A 21,734-nucleotide genomic window follows, 5' to 3' on the forward strand; every position below is an offset into this window, starting at 1 on the left:
AAATACCTGACACCCACAATCCAGAGGAGGAGAGGTCTATTTTGGCTTCTGGTTTTTGGAGGATTCCGTCCAGTCAGCCTGCCCCAAGGCAGGAAGAACAGAAGGGCCTGGGCTTGTAGGAAGCACAGAGAGGCTGGGAGGAGACGCAACCTTCCATGCCACACCCCCCGGTGTCTTGCCTCTCCTAGCTAGGCCTCACTCACCTCCTAATCGCACACTGACCAACAGATGAACCCACCACTAGATGAAGCCACTGCTACATGAACCCACAAATAGGTGAACTTACCACTAGATGAACCTACCAATAGATGAACCCACTCCTGAGCATATCTCCCTGATCCATTAACTTTCCAAAAGCTCCACTTCTGACCAGAAAAGAAAGTTTATTTTGTAGGGTGGGAGGTGAGGGGAATATTCAGCTCCAAATGGAGCCAATTCTGTTGTCTGCACTGTCTGGAGCCATCTTGACCGTTACTTCCCTGTCGGGCCAGTTTACCTCAGTGGGCCCCAAAGCTAAGCCATCCTATTTTATCATGCTCTGCTGAAGCCCACTTCCTGCTGGCTTTTCCTAACATGCTGATCTAACCTGTCTCTGGCTGGAGCCTTCTCCTGAGGGGACAGCTGTCTCCCTCCACAGCTCTGCCAGCTGCCAGCCCCTGCCTTTTCCAGGGAGAATCAGCTCTCAGTACAGTGCTGGTCTGGCCAGTCACAGGACTTCTCTCCATGTGGATCCGTCTGGGCCCCCTGCATGCCACCTGTGTCATCTTTCCACAAAGTCCGTCTTCCTTGCTACTGGGGCCGGCCTCTCCCAGACCCTACACACCTAACCCCTGGAGAGAGGCACCCACGACCCATGCCTACAGCTGCCATGGCCTCCTGAAGCTCAGCCAGCATCCAGCTGGGCAGCGAGGCGGCAGCGTCTCTTCTTGGCAGTGTTCTGCACTGTAGAAGGCTCTGGGGGGTCTTTCACTTGGTTCTAGGGAAGAAGGGATTCGGCTGGGGAGGGCACCCACCTACCAACTGTGGCCACTCCAGTCTTCTGACAGAGATAGGAGGGTGGAAGGGGGGTAGAGTAGGCCATCTCAGCAGCCACAGGGAAGGGGCCTGGAAGTCCCTAACTTTTGGTGACCCCCCAGAAAGTGGTTTCCTTAGCAGACCACACTTGTTAGCAGACTCAGCTGTAGGGACAAAATCAGGTAAGATATGTCACCGGCTTTGCTCACAGATATGGCAGGGCATAAACAGGACAGAGTGGTGCCACTGTTGCCACCATCACCAGGACAGACGGGGCCATCCACCCCAGAACCAGGGCATCTTGCGTCTTGGCTGGGGGATATAGGCCCTTAGGGGTGGGTGACAGTTCCAGAAGGCCCTGGCTGGGGCTCTGGCTTGCAGCACTGAGGAGCACGGCAGCAAGGACTGTCATGGGTCTCTAACCAGGGAAGGGGAACAATCAAAGTGTTTTAGGATGGGATGGACAACGGTCCACCTCAGGCAGAGTGAAAACCACTGGCTGGTGTGCTGAGAGATGACCGTGGAGGAGGTGGCCTTGTATCACGGAGGCTGGCAGGGGACATTGTGTGGCCAGGGACAGTGGCCACTGAGGAGACCAAGACACTTGGAGAGGCAGGAGCTTGTTGAAAAAGACAGCCCTGCCCCAAGGCAGCTGGGGGAGTGGCCCTTGCAGGCAGGGCCCTCACCCCAACCATCCCCCCCAGCAGGGTCCTCACCCCAATCCCCTCTCCCCCCCACGACCCTCACCCCAATGCCCCTTAGGCAGGGCCCTCACCCCACTCCACCCCCAGGTAGGGTCCTCGCCCCAACATCCCCCCAGGTAGGGCTCTCACCCCAACCCCCCCAGACAGGGACCCTCTTGGACCACAGCCAGAATGAGAAATGGAACAGGGTTGCCTGGGCAAGAGTGAAAAGAGCTGCTGCTGCTGCTGCTGTTGCCTTTATTTAAAGCTACCAGGATACACTGAAGGGCAGAGGCAGCTCCATCTTCCTGCCTTCCTTCCAGGAGGGAGATGGAGCCCCGTCACGCTCGAGAGCACCGCGCCATCCTGCAGAGCAAGCCGGGGCTGTCACACCAGGCCCTGGAACAGCTCTACTTTGTCCCGGTACAGGTGCAGGAACTGTGTGGCCAGGCAGCGGAAGGGGGCCTCGCAGTTCTCCATCTCCTTCTGTGGACACAGTCAGAGGTGGCTGCCTTACCTTCCCAGCCCAGGCAGCCAGCGTTCCCTTCAGGCTTCCCTCTCACGGGAGCTGCCCACCCGGCTTCGTCCACCTCGATACCATGGGAGGGGGGCTGCTCTCATGCTGCCAGCTTTATGAGAAGGAAACAGACACAGAGATTAAGGGAACGCGCAGCCAGCCTCAGCTGGTGCCAATGCAGCTGGCTGGAGCCGGGATCTGAGGGAGAGCAGTTCCCACAGTGCTTGTCCTTTCAGCCATGCTGGCCAAACGTTAAAACAAGGCCCCCTAGGTCAATGCCAGTAGCAGAGAGAGCCACCCTGTGCTGTAAGCAAGAGCCTCAAAGGAAGGTCAGGGCTGAAGGGACCAGAGGAGCCTGAAGGAGCTTCCTGAACACGGGCCGGCATTTCCCAATTCCGCCTCCCGAGGACCCACGGAAAGGGACAGCTGCCTGGCGGCTGCCTTAGAGGACCTCTGCTAGGGGCTCACGAGGGTCACAGGACTAACGTGCCCAGAGACAGACGCCCAACAAGTACGCACGGTGGGCCACAGAGGACCCAAGCACTACCCAGCACCATCCACTGCTGCCTCCCTCTCCCTCGTGGCCTGCCAGAGGTGTGGCTTCTCATCAAACCAGTTCTCATCACAACCTAGGCCTGGGTATTACAATAGCTGGAATGAGGTGGTTTCTCTTCTTGCAATACCGGGGGGCTGAGCCCAGGGGCACTTTACCATTGAGAAATATCCCTACTCTTTTTATTTTTTGAGGCAAGGTCTTGCCACATGGCCCAGGCTGGCCCTCCAACTTGCAATCCTCCTGCCTCAGCCCCCGGAGAAGCTGGGACTACAGGTGTGTGCCACCATGCTTGGCTAGAATTAGTATTTTCGTAACTTCAGGATCCAAAGGACATTTCTCTGGTGTGACAGGGATCAGAGAAGGTAAAGCACTTGTGCTAGAGTGGTAATGGTGAACCTTTTAGAGCCTTCAGTGCCACTGCTCAGTGTGTCATGCGTGCCACAAGTTGACACCACTCTCTTCCAGTACAGCTAATGGCTGGGAAATGACAGGTCTCCACGGTGGCCCCCAATGCCCCCATCACTGTTTTCCTGCTTGGTGTGTGCAGGAAACACAGGTGTTTTAAGTTTTAAGAAATAAGCTGGTGAAAGCAAGGAACGCACTCTACTGCAGCTAATGGCCGAAACTGTGAATGTGTGGGAATCCGATTTAGAAAGCTCTCTGGCAGCTGGCAAAAGAACAACCTTGATGGGAAGCAGAGAAGTAGCCCTAACAGAACCTCCACGTGAAGAATGGCACCCAAGTCGTCACGCACGGTGACTGCATTTTCCAGATGAGTGGATGGGGCCCCGGCTGGAGCGTCCCAGCTGGTCAGTGCTCCAGACCCTCAGCTTGAGAAGCAGGCTTTCCTTGTGCAGCCAGTCGTGCACAGAGGAGACCAGGCCCTGGAGAAAGCGACCTGGACTTTGTAGCAAGGGACGCCCCGAGAGGGAAATAGGTGGCAGTGCGAGGAGCAGGCCGAGGGATGGGGCAAGCGAGCCGAGACGAGCACCTGTGTGAGCTCACAACCTCACAGCGCTGAAAGCTGCCGCCTCCAGGTGGGCACGAGGTGAGTGTGACGCCTAGGGGTGGTGAAGCGTCTCCTGCCACACAATGCCAAGGTCAACCCATAGCATGGCCCATCCTTTTCTGGCACAGTTAAGTCCCAGACAGGAAGAGAGTAGGGTCTGCAGAGCCACACATAAAGAATCGGGAAGCTCCCCAAGGCGTGATCTTGGGAGAACCCAGCAGAAATCAAGGAAGGTGGGGCTGTGAGCCTCAACAGACACCAGCTGAACCAAAGTGCTAAGGGGTTCCCAGGGACGGGAATCTTCTTGTCAAATGACTAATCATAATCTTGCTTACACAGATTAGACACTGATAGAATAGGTCTGCTTTTCTTGGGAGCACTGGGAACTGAACTCAGGAGCTCACATTTGCTACCAGGCACTGCACCGCTGAGCTACATCCCGACCCCTACAGTAGGTCTGCTTAAAGCATTTGCTCTCAGTGTGGCTCAGAATTGTCCCCAAGCATGCCACCAGGTGCTCTGACTCCTTTCAGGAGGCCAGAGCATTCCAGCTGGCCAGGCACAGGTCCTGGTGCTGGTTCTCCTCCTCCTTAGCTGTGCAACTGGGGAGAGCTACCCCCTCCCTTTCTAATTTGTTTCTCAAGCATATATCAGGGCTAGGAACAGCTGTCTCCTTGGTCTACTATGAAGCATAAATGGGTAATCTGCAAAACGCCCAGCACACAGTAGGACCTCAATGCGTTATTCTCTCCTCTGGCTACTGCCCGGGCAGGCGTCCCAACAGATTAATCTTGAACTTGTTTACATTTACTGTTGTCTTCCAGTGGTGAACAATGGGTATTTTGTTACTGATGCTTGTTTATTATAATTTTTACTTCCTGATGATAGAAACCCTTTTACTTTTGGGCCTGAGAATTTCAAATATCCAGGGGCATCAGAAAGTCAAAGAGCCCTGCAGGCTGTACTGCTGGGTCAGCCAGAGGATTGCCGCTGCACTTAGGAAGAGAGGAAACGGGCTCGGCATCAAGACTTGGCTGCATCTCAAACAGCATTTGGTTATATTTCCTTTTTAATTACAGCTTTCTTACCCGAGCTGCCAGTGGAGCTTCTGTTAGCATCAACTCAGGGGGGACTAGTTAACTCGCACAGTTAATACCAAGCGCTTCGCTGCAGCCTCTTCAAGCATAATTTATGCCCACCCGCTGCAACACCTGAATGGAGTTTAAACTCGTGGCCCATGGCCTTCGGTGACTGATGTGTTGGGGTGGGGTTTAACTTTTGAGTTCTGGGAAATATGGGACGGTGTCAGCCACGTGAGTGGCAGAAGAGGGGATGGGATGGGGTGGCGTGGGTGATGGCTCATGGCGCCACTCAAGGCTTGCTGTGCAGATGCAGGGGGCCCCTGCACAGCGTGCCACAGACTCAGGTTCTCTAATTTGAACTTCATTAATTTAGCATTTGTGATAATTGGACCAGAGGCAAGGGTGACATTCGTCTGTGTGCAAGCTACGAATTCAAGGATTTAGTGAGTAATAACAGTAAAACAAGATACTGAGGGAACATTTGTGCTTTCAAAAGCTAACATTTGCCACCGATACTCTGCACTAGACTTTTGTGCTCATGTTTCATCCCATTGTCGTCCTCATTCTCACACTTCTCGCCCAGTGAGGGCCGTATGTTATCATTCCCACATACAGGTGAGGAGCCCCAGGCTTCCGTGGTTTAAATACCAAGCCAGGGACACAGCTGGCCCAGCTCCTCACCAGCAGGGTTAGAGCACCTAGGCCTTCCGCAGGCATTCCCCAGGGCATGACACCCCAGATCAGCCAAAGAAGCTGGGGGTAGGGTGCTCCTGATCTGCCTACTCCACGAGCAGACACTCTATAACCTGGAGCCACCTGGCGAGGCTCCCAGAGGCACTGGTGGGCACTAGAAGCTGGAGGTCCTGGCCTTGGCCCTGGCTCTTTACTGGTCACATGCCCTCGGGCAGTTGTTTCACCTGCTCAGTCCTGAACTAGGAACCGGATGGGGGAGCAACTCCCGGTCCACGGGACCTACTGTGAGGGTCCAATCAAGTCACGCACACAGCCACCTATGCCGTCTCATGCCTGTGTCAGGGAAATTGAAATGTCTCACTAGTGGAGACCTGCACACATGAACACCAGCTCCCAGCAGGACTCTGCAGAGATGACCTCAGGGCTCAACCACTCCTGGCAGAGGCCACCCCGGACTTGGGGGCACATAGAGGTACTCACCACAGATGTCTCAAAGCACTCGAGGCCTTGGCCCAGCGCCCATGCCTGGGCCTGCGCTGGATCCACTGCTCGTCTGCTGGCCAGATCGGTCTTGTTTCCCACTAAAACACCTACTCAGAAGAAAACAAGCAGAACATCACATTTAACATGGCGGGCCAGGAGGTCAGCCAGGGAGGCAGCACACTGTTTCCAAGAGCTGCTGAACTGGTCTGAGACGCTGCCTGGTGAGGGATAGGAAGGCCAGGGGGCTTGTGCTGGTCCCCAGGGCCTCAGAAGAACCAGTGGTCTTTGCCTTGAACACAAGCTTGTGCCTGGCGATTTTTTCTAAGCTTCACATGTAGCTGTCCCCCCCCACTCCCCCTCCACACACCATGATTACAAGTGTGGTGCAGGCGAGGGCTGATTTCGGTGCCCATTTGTGCTAATTCCTAGCACATGGGGTAAACTTTAAAAATGGTCATTAATACTAATCTCAGGCCTGGGCTCAGAGTCAGGGATTCAGAGATAATTTAGTTCTGCTTCCAGCTGCATCGGCTACAGCTAATTTCTGAGCCTGTCTCTGGAGATCGCTTTCCCTGGTCTGTAATGAGCAGAATTTGTTGATCTCGCATAGGGATGAGAAACAAACCGATTTAAAGTATTCAGAAACGACAACAGGACTTGAATGCAACTCATGCCTCACACACAGGAGAAAATGAGGACGCCTCCCTGGGGTGGGCTTTCTGAAAATATCAATTCGTATTATTGCACCTTCCCCCATGACATTGAGTCTCACCGTGGCTCTGCCAGGTGGGTGGCATCGACCCCGCTGTACCTACAGACTTAGGGGCAGAGCCAGGGCACACTCCTGGCCATCGGAGTCAAAGCTTCGGTGCCCTGCTTTGTCCCCATGGTGACCTCTGCTGGGACCTCCCCCTCTGGAGCTGAAGGACAGCGGGGCTGCCGGAAGTGCAATGCTGGCAGCTCCTACCTGGGAGAGTGGTGCCCAGGACCTGTGCCCGCGCCTTCTCCAGCCACTTGCTGCAGTTGCTGAAGGACTGCTCACTGGTTACATCGTAGACGAGACACAGGACGTTGGGACTCTCCCACTGCTCGAGGGCCAGGAGGAGCACATGTCAGTAATGTGACGGTGGTTCTTAGGCTGGGGGACAATGTGGCTTTCTGCTAAGGGACTTGATGGAGGGAAAAGGGGCTGTGTGCCAGGAAAAGGCACATCCACAGGTGTCCAGCCCCTCCACAGGAATGAACAGAGGGGCGCTCCCTGTGGGGGAGGGGCTGCAGATCTCACAGGTGGGACAGACTCTGCTGTGAAACTTGCTAACACTCTGGGCTCAGTCCACAAGGTCCTACTTTGTACTAGTGGAACCAAGTACAGGGAGACCGTCTGACCTGCCCACATCTGGATGCTTCAGGGACAGAGGAGGCACAGTGGTCCTGAGCCTCTGCTCAGCCCAGAGCTCCACTCTTGCTAACCCTTGGCTTTGCTGTCCAGGGTCCCCTACAAGCTGAGAGCACCTCTTCCCTTCCTAAGCCAGGGCCTGGGAGTGCATCTACATGCATCTTCCTGTCAGGGCTGGCTTTGCCAAATACAGAGGCCACTGCTGCTCCTGCAGCGTTGGCATCAGCCCCAACACATACCACACCCACCAGACCGGGCTCTATGTCCCAATTAGGAGCCAGGGCTCACTCTCAAAGGCTGTGAGGGCTTCTCAGAGAGTCCTGGGATGTCCTGCCCTGGGGAGATGGAGTGGCCCTGGTTTGGGGTGGGCAGAGAGTAGAATCCTTTCTCTTCCAGTTGTCCTTTGAGGGCCAGCCCAGGATTGGCTCTGGAGGGCCCTCTCCCCACCTCCCAAGCTACACTGATTCCTGGAGGCACTCAGGGTGCAGAGTATGAGCTGAACCAAGACCCCCATAATTTCCTCTAGGCTGACTCATGCGCATTCCCCAAAAACAAAACACACTTACTTCCCCGGCAGACATCAGGAGATACCTTGGTGTTACCCGAATTTAAGAAACCTTCCCTCATCCAGGCCTTCATGGAGCTGAGACATAGCCCCAGGGCTCAAGCTGAGGCTGGGATAGGCAAGACTGGGTCAGGCCGGCTGGGGGAGGGAGGGTCTCTCTGTAAGCCTTCACTCCTGCCTTCCCCCTCCAGGGACGGCAGCCCCCAGCACCAGGCCATGCACTCTGTGGGTGCTGGTGAGCATCATGAGTCACTGCATGAGCCAGCCCAGGGTGAAGCCACCATGGTTAGCTCCACTTAACAAAAAGGGGGCAGAGAGCAGTCTCCCTCAAAATGTGGCTGTTCTGGGGAAGGCAAGGGAGGGCTCTGGAAAATTCAGGCCTTCAGGTGGGCTCCTGGACCCAGGTTACAGAGATTGTCACCTTGCAAGGAACAGCGTTTTGGGTTCTGGTGAGACAGCAGGGTGGCCCTGGACACAGGTATTGAGAGCCCAGGGCAACAGAAGGGGCACATCCTAGAAGAGCAACCATCCCCACGGTTGGGGGTCAGGGTGGAAGGTGAGCCTCATCTCAGGGCCCCCCACTGTTGTCCTGGGAGGCTAAGAGGCGGTGTTGAAAGCACACGGGGGGGGGGGTGCTGTGAAGGATGGAGTCCCCAAGGGGGGCACAAGGACATGGCCACGCAGCTTCGGCACATTTGGGATCTCACCATCCATGAGCAAGGGTGAGGAATGTCCCCTCCTGGATATGGCCATGGCACAGCAGCTTCTCTCGCCAGCCACAGTGTAGTGGCATTTCTACGGGAGCATGTAAGGGGTGGGGCAGGAGGTGGGGTGGAGGCAGCCAGTTAGGTAAAAGAGCTCTGGTACTTGCCAATTTATCCAGCATTTCGGAAAACAGTTCCTTGCCGGCCGAGTCAAAGATGAAGAGCTCCTGCAACCAGAGAAGTGCGCCCCAGGGAAGCTTACACCAGGGACACTGCTGGCCACGGGCCGCCAGGCATGCTTAGCTCACCGTGAATGTGGCTCGGTGGTGACATGCGTGGACCCACGTGCCCACATGTTTTCTTACACATCCTGTCTTTCCCCAGGCATGAGAAGGAAGTCCAGAGGCCCACGGCCACCATGCGCTACGCAGCCTCGCCTCTCCCAAACCCGAGTGCAAAACCACCAGGAACAGGCTGCCTGCCCACCTGGCAGAACAGAATGCGAAACAGGCCGACGGTGGTGCTCCCGTTTCCAAAAGGTCATTCTGCACTTTGTTAACCAAATTGATTTTCAAATCTTAAAACAATTCCTTTTAAAGGAGGTCACTGAGTAGGCCTGGGAAGGCACTGAAAGTAGGACAGTCTGTCATCATACGGGGACAGCTCAGATGCGGGCACCAGATGCTCCTTCCTGCCCGCTCCAGCCATCCCCACCCACATGGGAGCCCCTTCCAAGCTGCCCTTGGAAGCCTCTCTGCAGGTCCCTCTGCCCCTCCCTGCAGGATGGCCTGACCCCTGGCACCTGCTGTCACAACATCAGCCCCAACACCTGTCCTCCAAGCTGGCCACCCGTGTCCTTGTCTTGGCCTCTCTTGCTGTGTCAGGTTGCTGACAACTTCTTTTCTTTCCTGCCCATGCCCTTTCCTCCTGCTCACTCTCTCATGTTCACAGGCCTTCTTCAGCATCTGGAAGAAGCTACAAACCCTCTCGCCAAGCAGGGACACACATCTAACAAACGAACATCTGCAATTCCATTCCATGAGCTCTGGGTTTCCCACAGAGGGACCTGGGTGAACAACCTGGTACTACACAACAGTTCCTCAGCAGGCCCGCAGCCCGCCCCCTCCTGCCCTGTCAGTGCCCCCCTCGAGGGTTTTCTGGGTTTCTTCACTCGCATGAACAGTGAAATCTGGGTCTTGACTCCCCTATCAACGATCTGCCTCCCAGGAAGGAGGCCCTGGGCCTACTGGAGTAGCCCCAGGTGCACCTGGGTCAGCGATGCCACTCACCACACTGTCGCCTGTGTCAGGAACTGGCACTGTCTTTACCACCAAATCCACCCCTGTCGTCTGGCAAGGAACAGAAGAGCACAGGTGTCATGAGGAGACCCCTCTCCTTGGGGGGCCACCCCTGGCTGGTGGTGCTTAGCCCGCAGAAGGTAGAGGCTCCCTCACCTTCCCACGTCGCTGTCCCCAGGGGAGCTGCTATTTGCAGCAATTGGAGGGATTAAGCCTGTGGTCACCCCTCAGCGCAGTGGGTAGAAGCTAATCTCTACACAGCCTCTGGGGGCTGCTTCTAGGGGCTCTGCCAAGTTACTCCCTCAGGGTCAATGGTCACATTTCTTTGAGCTGTGCCCAGACCAGATCACCCTTGCTTACCAGGGTGTAGTTCTTCTGGAAGTGGGTCCCATCGCTGCGAAAGATCTGTGCCAGGGCGGTCTTGCCCACAGCTGGGTCTCCTGGGGTCAGAGAAGAGGAAAGTCACTACCTCAGGCCTTCCCAGACCTGCTTGCTCTATAAACCAAAAACTTCCAGGCTCCTAGATCTCTGAGATCTGCCACTGGACTGTCAGGAGCAGGTCATCCCAGGGCCCTCTGGTGCTACTGAGGATGGCAGAGGTCCTTGAGGGCTCACGAGTAACTGCTCTCGACCCTCCCCACTTTTCTGCAGAGGGCCCTGCCCAGTGTCATTGGATGTCAGCTGTCCTCAAGGGAGGCGCACCTCCCATCACAGTCTCACAGTGGCTCCCACACCCTTCTCCCGCCCCCCACTGAGCGGTGCTCTCTGTTCTCCTGATTCTGGTGACATCAGCCTCCACCATGTGCCTGGCTGGCTCTCTCACCGTGCCTGGTCTCCGCACCTTCGCTCCCCACTTTGCGGCTGCTTCTACACTTCTCCCTGCTTGGCTTCTCGACAGTCTGCCACTCTGTTCATTTCCAGTTTTGACTTTTCCCACCTGTAATTTTCTCTTGTGAGACGATTATTTGACGGCGAGTGGCACGGCACTGACGCGGACTCCTCCAGGGCGGAGTGCGCTATTCAAGACTCGCTCTGCCGTCTGCCACCACTTCTTAGAAGCGAGCTGACACGTGCTGCACTCCCTCGTGAACCCAGTCACACTCTCATTCATTCCTCCCCACGCTACGCCCCCTCCTTCCTCAGCTGCGGAGGGAGAGACCGAGCCTCTCAGAGGTCACTCCCGGGCCTAGGGCTCCAACATCACACTCTCTGCACTGCCTCAGCCTTCTCTTTCCACTCAAGGGACCACGTCTGACATATTTCAGGCCTTCATCGCTGTGTCCCTCCTGGACACATGAGCACCGCAGCCTGGATCACCCATCACTGGGACCCCTGTCCCCGAGCACATGGCCTCTCTCCTTCGTGCCTGAACTGTTCCCATCCTCCCGACTCCAGCTCTGCTCCTGAATCCAGCTGGAAATTGGCTCTCCTTGCTCGTGACACTCCCCACAGATCGGTTCTGGCTAATGCCATGACTCTCCCTCCAGCCTGTCAGTCAGTCACCAACACTTCCAGCAGAGCTCCTGTGTGGGCTCCAGGGAGGCATCCGAGCCCAGGGAGGTGACAGAACTGATAAACACGTTTGCAGAGCAACAAGATGACAAGTGCAAATTCAAATAGCACAAGCTGAGAACCGCAGCGTCAGAGGGAGCGTCGAGGAAGCAAAGAGGCAGCCGGGTTGCGGCCGGGGTGGCTTCCTGCCCAGGGCGAGGGCGGAGCCTGCGGGTGCAGTGGAGGGCGCTGCTGGCACAGGACTGCAGGGCTCAGCGCAGGGCTGCCCTGTGACTCCATCCCCGCTGCACCCAGTGGCCTCTTCTCAAGCTTCACCCTGATGTCTCTGACCCTGAACTGGCCGGCCTCCAGCCCCTGCCCTGCCCAGCCCTGGGATGTGGCCCCTCCTGAGGGCCTGCTCCTGGCTTCTCTGCCTCAGTTGCCCTTATTTTCCCAACTCAATGCAGGCCAGGATCCCTCCTGGGCCATCTGACTTTCCGGCTACCCACAGGGTGATGGGTCTTCATCCCATCTGTGTCCATGGCCACCTCACACCACGCCTGTCCCTGAGAGGTCCCGCCACTTAGCTCACTCCTCCTGCTCACCACCACAGGTCCTCACTGTGGGGTGCTCACATCTGTAGCGTTTTCTCTGTATCAGTCTGCGCATGTACAAATGGGGTTGCTGGGATGAGACCTGTGACTACAGAACAGATTGTACCTCACCGAGTCCTCACTGCACGCACGTGTTTCCTTTACTCCTCTCACTACAGCACACAGGGGCAGATTCTGCACTGTCCCAGTCTTCCTAAGGCCCTGGGCAGCGCCCACCTCCCGCTGACCTTCACCTCGGAGGCCCAGGTCCTTCTTGCAGCCACTCCCGTGCTCCCTCCGTGCTCCTGTCTGCTTCTCTTCTCAAGCCCTTCAATACCTAACAGTCCTTTCACATCTAAGGTCCTCTGAACACAGTGAAGTCCTCCCTTCCTATAATTCCTGTTTTTCACCTGGACCCTGATGAAGCAGGACCTGGGGCCCAGAGAGATCACAAAAGTAGAGAGCCTCCAAAGGCCCCCCGAGTGACCTGCAGGACATGGTGGTCTCTTGGCCCACAGCTCAACCTCTGGGGCACAGCGCCCCCCTGTGGATCCTCCAGGTTTCTGACAGCCCCAGCTCCCCACTGCTGTGCCTCCCAGAGTTGCCTCTGGCCTGTTCTGTCCCTGACACCTGAGAGGCCAGTGACGTCATTAAAATGGCCCTGCTGTAAGGCTCAATATATTTGGGATTCTCGACCAGGCCTTGACTGAAAACGCTTCCCCAAAGGCCTTCTCGCCTTCCCAGGCTTCCGGTGCTACCCTACCCCTGCAGCACATGGGCGGGTGGCGCACCTCACAGAGCTGATTTCTCTCCATTCTTTGCTGACTCCTGCCCACTCTCTCTACCTGCCCCATACACAGAATCTGGGCTCTGCACCCCTATTCTCCAATCCTTCCACACCCCACAGACTTGCAGCCACTGTGTTCCAACCCAAACCCAAATCCCGCTCTCTTCAGGCAAAGCTCAATTAGTTCCTTCCTACGTAGCCTAGGAGGGGAGTGCCACCTTGTTGGTCTTGCCTGGGAGGCTGCATGGATCCCTGCTGGTGGTGGCAGGAAAGCTGACACTGGCACTGTGACCCACAGAGGCATGACTGTCACCCCACATGCAGAGAGGCAGCACAACACATTAGTTAAGGGCATGGACCCACCAGCCAGGCTCCAGCGCCTGCATTTCCCAGCTGCGTGTCATTAGGTCAGTTATTCCACCTCTGTGCTTCAGTGGCCACATCAGTAAACTGGGTTACAAACAGCACCTACCTCATAGAACTGTTACAGGATTTAGTAAGTTAATATGCATAGTGACTGACACACAGTAAAGACTCTGTAAGTGTTTTTTAAAATAAATCAATTACAGACAAACATCACATACGGCTTTCTCATTTCATGGGAACCAAAACACGCAATAGCTGGGCCTAGATATTTTTCCAGAGTCAGACACACAAAGGGGAATCAATTTGTGGTTGTGGCACTGACTCAACTGACCAGTTATAATGGGTCATGCATGGCTTAGTTCTTCCCAGAGCTTCCCTGATCCATTCGTGAGCTCTAGGGCACCTTGCGTGGTGACTGATCGACAGTAGATGCTCAGTAAATATCTGCTGAGGGATTCTACCCTGGACCATCAGGGCCCTGATGAACAGCTGCATGAGAAAAGAGGTGTGGGCCTACAGTGCTGAATGGGAACAGCTCCCGAGGGGTGTGTGTGTGGGGGGGGGATGAGAGCTGGGAGGGGCGCTATAGCCAGGTCCCCAGCAGAGGTCTTTGATCCCTGGAAACTTCTGGAAGGAGATGCCCTGGCGGCCTTGATAGGAGGCTGCAGAGCCACTGACTCGGGCTGATGCTGGAATCAGGAGAAACAAGTTTGGAGAGAGCAGGGGTAAAGAAGGGCAGAAAGGACTAAGGTTTGAGGACAGGACAGCCTGTGCTAAGAACAGAGTCCTGGAAATCAGACCCCCTGGGTCTGGATCAGGTTCTGGATCCCACAGCTCAGCGTGACCACAGGCAAGTGTCCTCACCCCTCTGCACCTCACGTGTCTCATCTGTACCTTAGGATGACAGCAAGTCCAACCCACCCCATAGAGATGTTCTGAGGGCTCAGGGGAGCAGCGCTGAGGACTAGCACCGGGCCAGCACACAGAAGGCGCTCAGGAAGCTGAATTCAAAAGGAGCTAGGAGGAAGAACAGTCAGAGATAGAAGTTCATTTTTAAAAGAAACCTAGTCTTAGAAAATGAAAATGTTCCCACCTCAGCCAGCGAGGGAGCTGAAGCTCAAAGAAATGCTTTGTGCAAGGTAACACAGTCAGTCAGGAGAACAGCCAGAATTATTTCTGTTATACAACACTGCCTCCCCTGGCGCTCTGGAAACTAGAGAGTCTCCGGAGAACCATTAATATCTTTTGCTCCAGTATGATCAGTGGTACTACTGTCAGACATCATTCTGTGCGAGACCTTCTCTTTTCAAATAAAAAAAGTCATTAAAAACATTATCATCAAATGGGCGTGGTGGCGCACGCCTGTAATCCCAGCCCTTGGGAGGCTGAGGACAGAGTATCATTGCAAGATCGGGACCAATGTGGGTTACAAAGCAAGCTCAAGGTCAGCCTGAACCGCACAGCAAGACCCCGCCTCAAAATGACAAAATAAAATAAAAATCATAAATAAAAAGGCACCAAGTGGAGAGAAACCAAAAAGTAAAAATGAAAATAAAAATGCTATCATCAAGCCAGATGTGGTGGTGCATGCCTGTAAGTCCCGCACTGTAGGAGCCTGAGGCACAAGGATTGCAAGTTCAAGCCCAACACAGATAACTTAGTGAGATGCTGTCCCGAAATTTAAAAAGGGATGTACCTCAGGGTGAAAGCCCTGGGTTCAATTCTCCGTACTGAAAAAACAAACAGAAAAACGAAATATCAATTATTTTCAGTCTGGAAGAGAATAAAAAGGAATTTTTTTTCTCTATGTAATTTCTCCTCAGTTCTTTCCTGAGTTGGCTGGGAAGGCCTGGAGAGGTCATAGGTTTGGACAGTAACACCAGGTAATGGTTTTGGAGTTGAGCCGACCTGGGGTTCTAACTCCTGTGTCTGACCTTCGCTGGGGTGGATCCTGGGAACGACACATTCTTTCATTCTGTCAGTATTTCCTGAGTAACTGCTATGTTCCAGGCACTGTAGTGGGTGCTTAGGACGGCAGGCAACAAAACAGACGGCTCACTTTGAGGAGTCTCTGAGTTTATGTTCTCCTGAGACAGGACAGCGGAGTAACAGTCGACCTTACAGACAGCAAACAGGTGCCTCTGCAAACTCTTTTCTATCTCTCTTATCAGAAGAATTGGGGCCAGGAAAAGAATCTCTTAAGTGAAGACGACCAAAGCCACCGATGCCTCATTTGGGGGCACTGCAAATGATCCAGCGCTTGGGGTTCGCTTAGCCTGATTGTAAAACAAGCCTGCTCCTCCTCGTCAATAGAGCTTGAATTGGGGGTCTCAGAGTATGACGGGGCGGGTGCTAGAAACGTGCTCTGGAGGATAAGTGCTTCCCGCCTAGAGGTATTTACTACATGGGTAACCGCAGCAGCTAGCCTTTGGGAGAGAAACAGGGACAGAGTGTAGAGAGTTCACTTGAACAAAAGCTCCCCATGAAGTATGAAGCTTGGGACTCCGGGGACCAAGGTATTCAAGAGCGAGTTTTCAGACTCACCAGCCAGGATGCATTTGGCCGCCAGCTTCACCATGGTAACCAACCACTACCACCAACCGGGGAAGGTCGCAGCTGTTGGAGGGGCTGGTGGGTGAGCTTCGCGGGTCTGTCCCGCCTGGGTCAGGGAAGTGGGGAAGGGGATCACCAGGGCGTGCGAGCACGGTGGGGAGGCGGCTCGACCGTCCGGCCTGGGTCGGACGTCGGGAGCTAGGAAAGAAGGCGGGCTCCAGTTCAAGGCCCTCAAAGCAGCCTGGAAAGGTACAAGCGGGCGACGCAGCTAGTGCTCACAGCACAGCACCTCAACCCAAGCCCTGGCGCTAGGGTCCGGGAGAAATGGGTCCCAAGCATTGAGCCAAATAAGCGAGCCTGGCAACCATTGGCCACTGCCCCGCCTCTTTTTCCTCTCTGGCTCTCGATTGGCTGATGCCAATACCTCCCGCCCCCCAGACTCTAGGAAACCCAGTAGTAGGTGGGGGCGGGACCAGCAGCCTTTTCTTTCCATGCAATTCGTGTCAGTATCTGACCTTCAATTTTATTCTTCTTGATAAATGGCTCTAAGTACCGTCCATCACTGGCACCTCCCACCCCAGCTCCTCCGGAGCATTTCGGGAAAAGAAGTTCTATCCTGTGTAGCCAGAGGGAGCGATAAAGGAAGTTTTCTGATTGGTCAGAAGCTGGCTCGGACTATCTTCGGAAATAATGAAGATTCACGGCACCCCCCTGTCCTCAAGGAATTGGACTCGTCCAAGGGCGGAGAGAGGGCGGGGGGTGGGCAAGGCTGGAGGAGACTGCAACTGCGCTTGCGCAGTGGGCGAAACTGCAGTGGCGAGAAATTCGGTCCTGGCCAGTGTTGTTTCCCAGGTTCCGTGGAGTCAGGCTGTCAGAGGCATCAACAAAACCAGTCCTCACCCTGCATTCTTAAAACAAATCTCATTTGAAAAGCCCATCTTGTTATGCTATTTGAAATCTCAAGTGGGATGAGGGAATGGTGGAGAGAGAAGTTAGTGGGTGCGAAGGTAGAGTTGGGAGTGAGGAGTCCTGCGCGCCTTGCTCAGGGTGATGACCGAGTAATGACAGTGGAGGGCACGTTTCAAAAGCCAAGAGGAAGGGGTTTGAGTGTTGTCACCGTGGAGAAGCCATCAGCGTTGGGGGATATAACTAGTATTTAAAGTGACCTCCGTGAACAGAAGGGACAAATAAACCGACGTGGAGGGCTTATGCACTTAGGGACCAGATGTCCCCCTGTCCTGAAATGGAGAAGACAGCCCCTAAGGATGTTGTTGGCCAAGCAGGGCTCTGAATACGCCAGCTTTCTCCCTGGGGGCATCAGGTGGTCAGAGACCGTGGCTGCTCTTTTCCTGGCCTGGGTGTCACCTCACCGCTGGGCTCCTAAAGATGGGAGAAACTCACTTCATGGGGGAGAGTCATGAGGACAAAAGAGAGGACGTGTGTAAGCATCCAGGACGTGGAGGCGTGCGCCAGCTGACTGCTGGATGCTGAGCGCGAGGGAACTTACCTGCTCAGATTCGGGTTTGCCATCAGGTGCAGAGGCCGGCTGCACGCAGTATCCGTTTCCGCACAGCTTTGATGGCTGCTGAAAGGGAAGAGCAGCTCCTCTTCCAAGATGCCTACAGCAAGGAGTGGCTTGTCCTTCAGATACCTGAGACATTTGGCCTTCTCTCACCTCTATGGGTGTGAGGTGGCTTTCAGTCTTGTGCAGAAGGCACACGCGCACACATTCTAGAAGTGATTTTTTTTTTTTTTTTCGCCAGAACTGGGGACTGAACTCAGGTCCTTGCTCTTGCCAGGCAAGCGCTTATTCTACTGAGCTATCTCCCCAGCCCCAGTGATGTAGCATCAGATGCACAGTAACACAGTGCAAGCTGGCACATTCTTTCTCAAGCTTCATTCCTGGGTTCCATAATGAAGGTAGAGAGCCATCTCCCCTGCGCTGGGCCCTCCTGCTGTTTTCGGGCAGCAGCATCCTGCTGCTTGTCTCAGGCACCGAGGCCTGGGTGAGCAGAAAGTCACTGTCGGGTCTCCTGCACCTTCTTGCTGATCCTCCTGCAGGGCTGCCTGTTTGCTGTGAGTGACCCTCTGACTCCTGGAGCGCCCCTTGAGTGAGCTGTGCTGGGAGGGGGGCATCCGTGGAGCCGAGGCGCTGGGGTGTATCTGGGGCAGGACTGTCCCTCTTCTGCATGGGGATGAGGTAAAAATAACTCCTCCCTCACAGAAGGGCTGCTTCCCTTCTTCCCACATCTGTTCACTTCCTGTGTTGCTGTCCTGCGCAACTTTAGTCAGCGCCATCCTCAGGGCGCTTGGGATCTTTCCAGAGAGATGAAAACTTTCCATCCAGTGCGTTCTTCCCCTCCTCCACTGCTCCCCTTCAAGGGCCTCTATACATTACACTTTTTTGTTTTTCACTTTACTGAGGATTGGAATCCAGGGCCTCTACCACTGAGCCACATCACCCAGTGACAGCTGTGGTTTTGTGCCCTGGAGTCTTCTTGAGGCTTAAGGTGGCCGAGAGTTTTGCAGCCAGGAAGGACCCTAAGCACTTCCTGTCCACTGCCCCTGACAGCTTCTGCATGTACATTGCATGGCAGCCTTCTGCTTAGGGTGGCTGAGGGTTAATGTACTCAAGAGTTTTGGTACTGGGAAACGAGCTCATGACCTTGCTCTTGCAGGCAGGCACTATGCCTCTGAGCTATATCCCTGGCTCAATGTGCATATTGGATACATTAACCCTCATGAGACTTGGATCATCCTCACTGGATAGATAGGGAAATCCCGGCTCCAATTCCTGAGGTGGTGGTGCACTAGCACTTGACCCCAGGGACTCCCTCAATCCCCAGCGCCCCAGGAACCCAGCGGGCCTCTTGACACCTCTCCCACTGCCTCGCATCCCAGACAGTAAATACTTGCTGAGTCCCTTGCGGTATGGACTCGCGCTGACCGAGCTTTATATGCTAGGCGCGTGCGACGCTCCTCACAGCCTCTCTGGCTTGACGGAAGGCGGGGAAGCGGGACTGCCATTACTTAGATTGAGCAGACAAGGACACTGAGGGCCAGAGAGACCCCAAGGTCACATGAGTCTACCTAAGCCAGAACCAACCCTGCATCTTTTCATTCTTGGGGCCAATGTATTTTCCCCTCTGGTTTCAATAACATGCTTTTTAAGGGCCAGGTACTGTGCTGGTTGCTGAAGTTACCAAAGCACGAGGACAAGGTCCAGACCTCAACTCTGGCCCATGTGGGCCACGTGGGAATGTGGGCCCATGGTACAGGTCCATGATGTTTATTTTATTTAAGTAATTTATTCTTTTTACAGTACTGGGGATTGACCCCAAGGCATTCACACTGATCTAGACCCCTAGTCCTTTTTATCATTTTATTTTTAATTTGAAAGAGTCTCACAAAGCCAGTAAATTGCCCAGGCTGCACTCAAACCTTTAATCCTCTTGCCTCAGCCTTTCAGAGCATCGGGACTACAGGTGCACACTACCGCACCAGGTGGTCCTTCGGCTTTTAGTGGAATCAAGAAGCTGGGTGGCGATATGCAATCCCTTCAGTTGTGAGTGTTGGCAGTGAACCTGATGTTTTGTTTTGCTTGACAAAGGGTCTCACCCTGTGCCCAGAATGGCTCTGAACTCACAACAGTCCTCCTGCCTCAGCCTCCTGAGTGCTGGGATTACAGGAGTGTGCCTCCATACCTGGTGATGAATTTAAATTAAAAACCCACGAGCTGCACTAGAGACTTCTGCTGACTGGTGGCTTCAAACTGGAGCCACCCATCTGTGATCTCTGGCCAAGAAAGGAAGACACAACTGGACCAGGCCCTGGGACCTGGGGAGGTATAGAATGGCTGCACTTTGAGGAGTGCTGCTAACCTGAGAGGAGTGGGCAGGGATGGAGAGTCTGAGGAATGGGCAGGAATGCACGAGAGGCACAAGGAAGGCTGGGATGACATGCAGGGCACCAGGGCAGGAGCATAGCCCAGATCTGGATTTTTTGCTTAGGGATGAAGGAGGGACCAGTAGGAGGTGGGTCTGGCCAGCTGAGATCTGCTTGCAGCCAAACAGAGCAGGATGGCAAAAGCAAGTAGGGCAGGGCCCTGCACAGAAGCCTTCTTTGAAGAATTCATGCAATTAATATTTCACTGAGTGCTTACTAAGCACCAGGCTATAGAGCCGTGAACCCTTCGGGGAGGCAGGTGGTAAAGGCAGCCTCTCTCACTGTGGTAGGCAGTGCTGATCCAGACAGGATTTGGTGCAGGAGAACAAGTGCCCTGGAGCGCCGCATCACTGGCTTCAGGGCACTGTAGAAATGCAGCTTCCCAGCCTTGCCGCCAACCAGCTGCTTTCAGGAGCAGAGGTCGGCTCGGGCCTGAGCATGCACTGGGAAGTGAGGCTGGGCCCGCCCTTCTCCACACCTGGTCATTTTGCTGCTTCTTGGTTCCTCAGGAGCATCCCTGCCTCATACCTCGTGATGGGCTTGGTGAGGCCTTTGCGCTCACCACAGGCAGCATGGCAGAAGGCCTCTGGTGTTCAAGCCCCATGGCCTCAGGGAAGCCCTTCTAAGCAGCCAAGGTAAACAGTCGCTTACTCTGTCAATCCCAATCTCCTTGCTAGACTTTCCTTCATTCCTAGCCCTCCAAGGAAGGCCTGAGATGATACCTGTTTGTAGAGCATTTGTCTCCTTCCACTAGGAAGTAAATGTCATGAGAACAGAGACTCAGCTTCTTTTCCTCTCCCAGCATGGGGAGACACTCAGTGACTATTTTTGAATGAATGAATGAATGAATGAATGAATGAATGAATCTCACCAGGCTTACCCTTCTGCTCATTCATTCATTCATTCATTCAACAACCAGCAGTTCTCAAACATCAGTTCCCAGACAGGTAATGGGCTTTTCACTCAAACGGGAGCAGCCTGGGCCTGGGTCCTCTCCGTGCCCTACTCCTCTCCTGGCTAGACCGGACTGCTCCATGGGTGTCGAAGGCTTAACAGCTTCCCAAAGGTAAGTGCTGAGGAGAGGAACATGCTGTTCCCAGGACCAGCCCTGATAGCAGCAGTGTGGTGCCCAGCTGCAGTATTCTGTGTTCAGCCCACTTTGTCCCTTGCTACCAATCTACACCAGAGGGTTGGCTCTTTCTTTTAATATATTTTGTACAGGGTCTCACTATGCAGCTCAGACTCAGTGATGCTCCTGTTTGCAGCCTCCCTAGTGCTAGGATTACAGGCCTGTACCACCAGGCCCAGTCTTGGTGGCCAGCTCAGCACACCCACGTGGTGGGGCCAGCCTGGCACCCGGGGACCCTGTGCTTGCTGAAGCAGGCACTTAGTCCTTTGAGCTGTCTCTCTGGCCCTTAACAGCAGGGTTCTTGAAGGTCTCATAGAATGCAGTAGTAGGATTGTTGGGTCCAAAAATTCCTTTGGGCAAGTAAGATATTTGAGGGAAACTGTGGGGGAAGTCCCTGTGGCCATTTTTTGGTTCTTCCCACAGGAAGAACTTCAGATGCACTAAGGCAGCCCTGCTCCAGCGCCCTGGCCTCCAGGGCAGTGCTTAGAAGGGAAGGTGAGGAGGTTTCTTGGACTGTAGGCTTTTGTCTACCTGAACACTATTGACATTCTGGGTGCCACTCTGTGTTGTGGGGCTGCCCTTAGCATTGTGGGTGTCTGGCAGCAAATCCAGCTCCTATCCACTTGTTACAGGGCCACCTCTCATTGAGACAACAAAAATTGTCTGCAGACATTGTCAAATGTTGGATGGGGACAAAGTTTTCCACAGATGAGAAACCTTGATTTACTTTTATGGACCCAAAGAGAAAAAGAGACACGGGTTTAAAACTGAAATCTCAGCTGTGAACTCACACATTAGGAAAACAGAACGGGAACAAATAAACACCCTAATGCTGCATCTTCAACAAGTAGAAAAGGAAGAGCAAACCAA

At 54.4% G+C, this 21,734-nt stretch overlaps 1 protein-coding gene across 2 annotated transcripts; it reads right to left on the reverse strand.

The window, feature by feature from the left end:
• Nucleotides 1-1,917: 1,917 nt before the first annotated feature.
• On the reverse strand, nt 1,918-16,166 carry Ift27 (intraflagellar transport 27). 2 transcript variants are annotated; one of them, XM_004634580.2, is made up of 7 exons: nt 15,782-16,166; nt 10,361-10,440; nt 9,992-10,051; nt 8,870-8,929; nt 7,005-7,122; nt 6,035-6,144; nt 1,918-2,183 (listed from the first exon to the last, which is right to left on the reverse strand). In XM_004634580.2, exons 1-7 carry the CDS (start codon nt 15,813-15,815, stop codon nt 2,085-2,087), a joined length of 561 nt encoding a protein of 186 aa, XP_004634637.1. In that variant the 5' UTR covers nt 15,816-16,166; the 3' UTR covers nt 1,918-2,084. The 2 variants fall into 2 exon arrangements, with proteins under 2 accessions (XP_004634637.1, XP_023574790.1); XM_023719022.1 differs by lacking the exon at nt 9,992-10,051.
• Between the last annotated feature and the right edge of the window lie 5,568 nt (nt 16,167-21,734).

This window comes from Octodon degus, unplaced genomic scaffold (genome assembly GCF_000260255.1).
Source record: "Octodon degus isolate 3935 unplaced genomic scaffold, OctDeg1.0 scaffold00064, whole genome shotgun sequence".
Lineage (NCBI taxonomy): Eukaryota > Metazoa > Chordata > Mammalia > Rodentia > Octodontidae > Octodon > Octodon degus.

Bases quoted from the DNA above. Each gene is read 5' to 3' on its own strand.
- Ift27 (XM_004634580.2), bottom strand. From the start codon at position 15,815: ATGGTGAAGCTGGCGGCCAAATGCATCCTGGCTG. The intron at 6,145-7,004 runs GTAGGAGCTGCC...TCTTCTGAGTAG, and splicing joins CCTGGGCACCACTCTCCCAG to GTGTTTTAGTGGGAAACAAG. The intron at 2,184-6,034 runs GTGAGTACCTCT...CTGTGTCCACAG, and splicing joins AGTGCTTTGAGACATCTGTG to AAGGAGATGGAGAACTGCGA.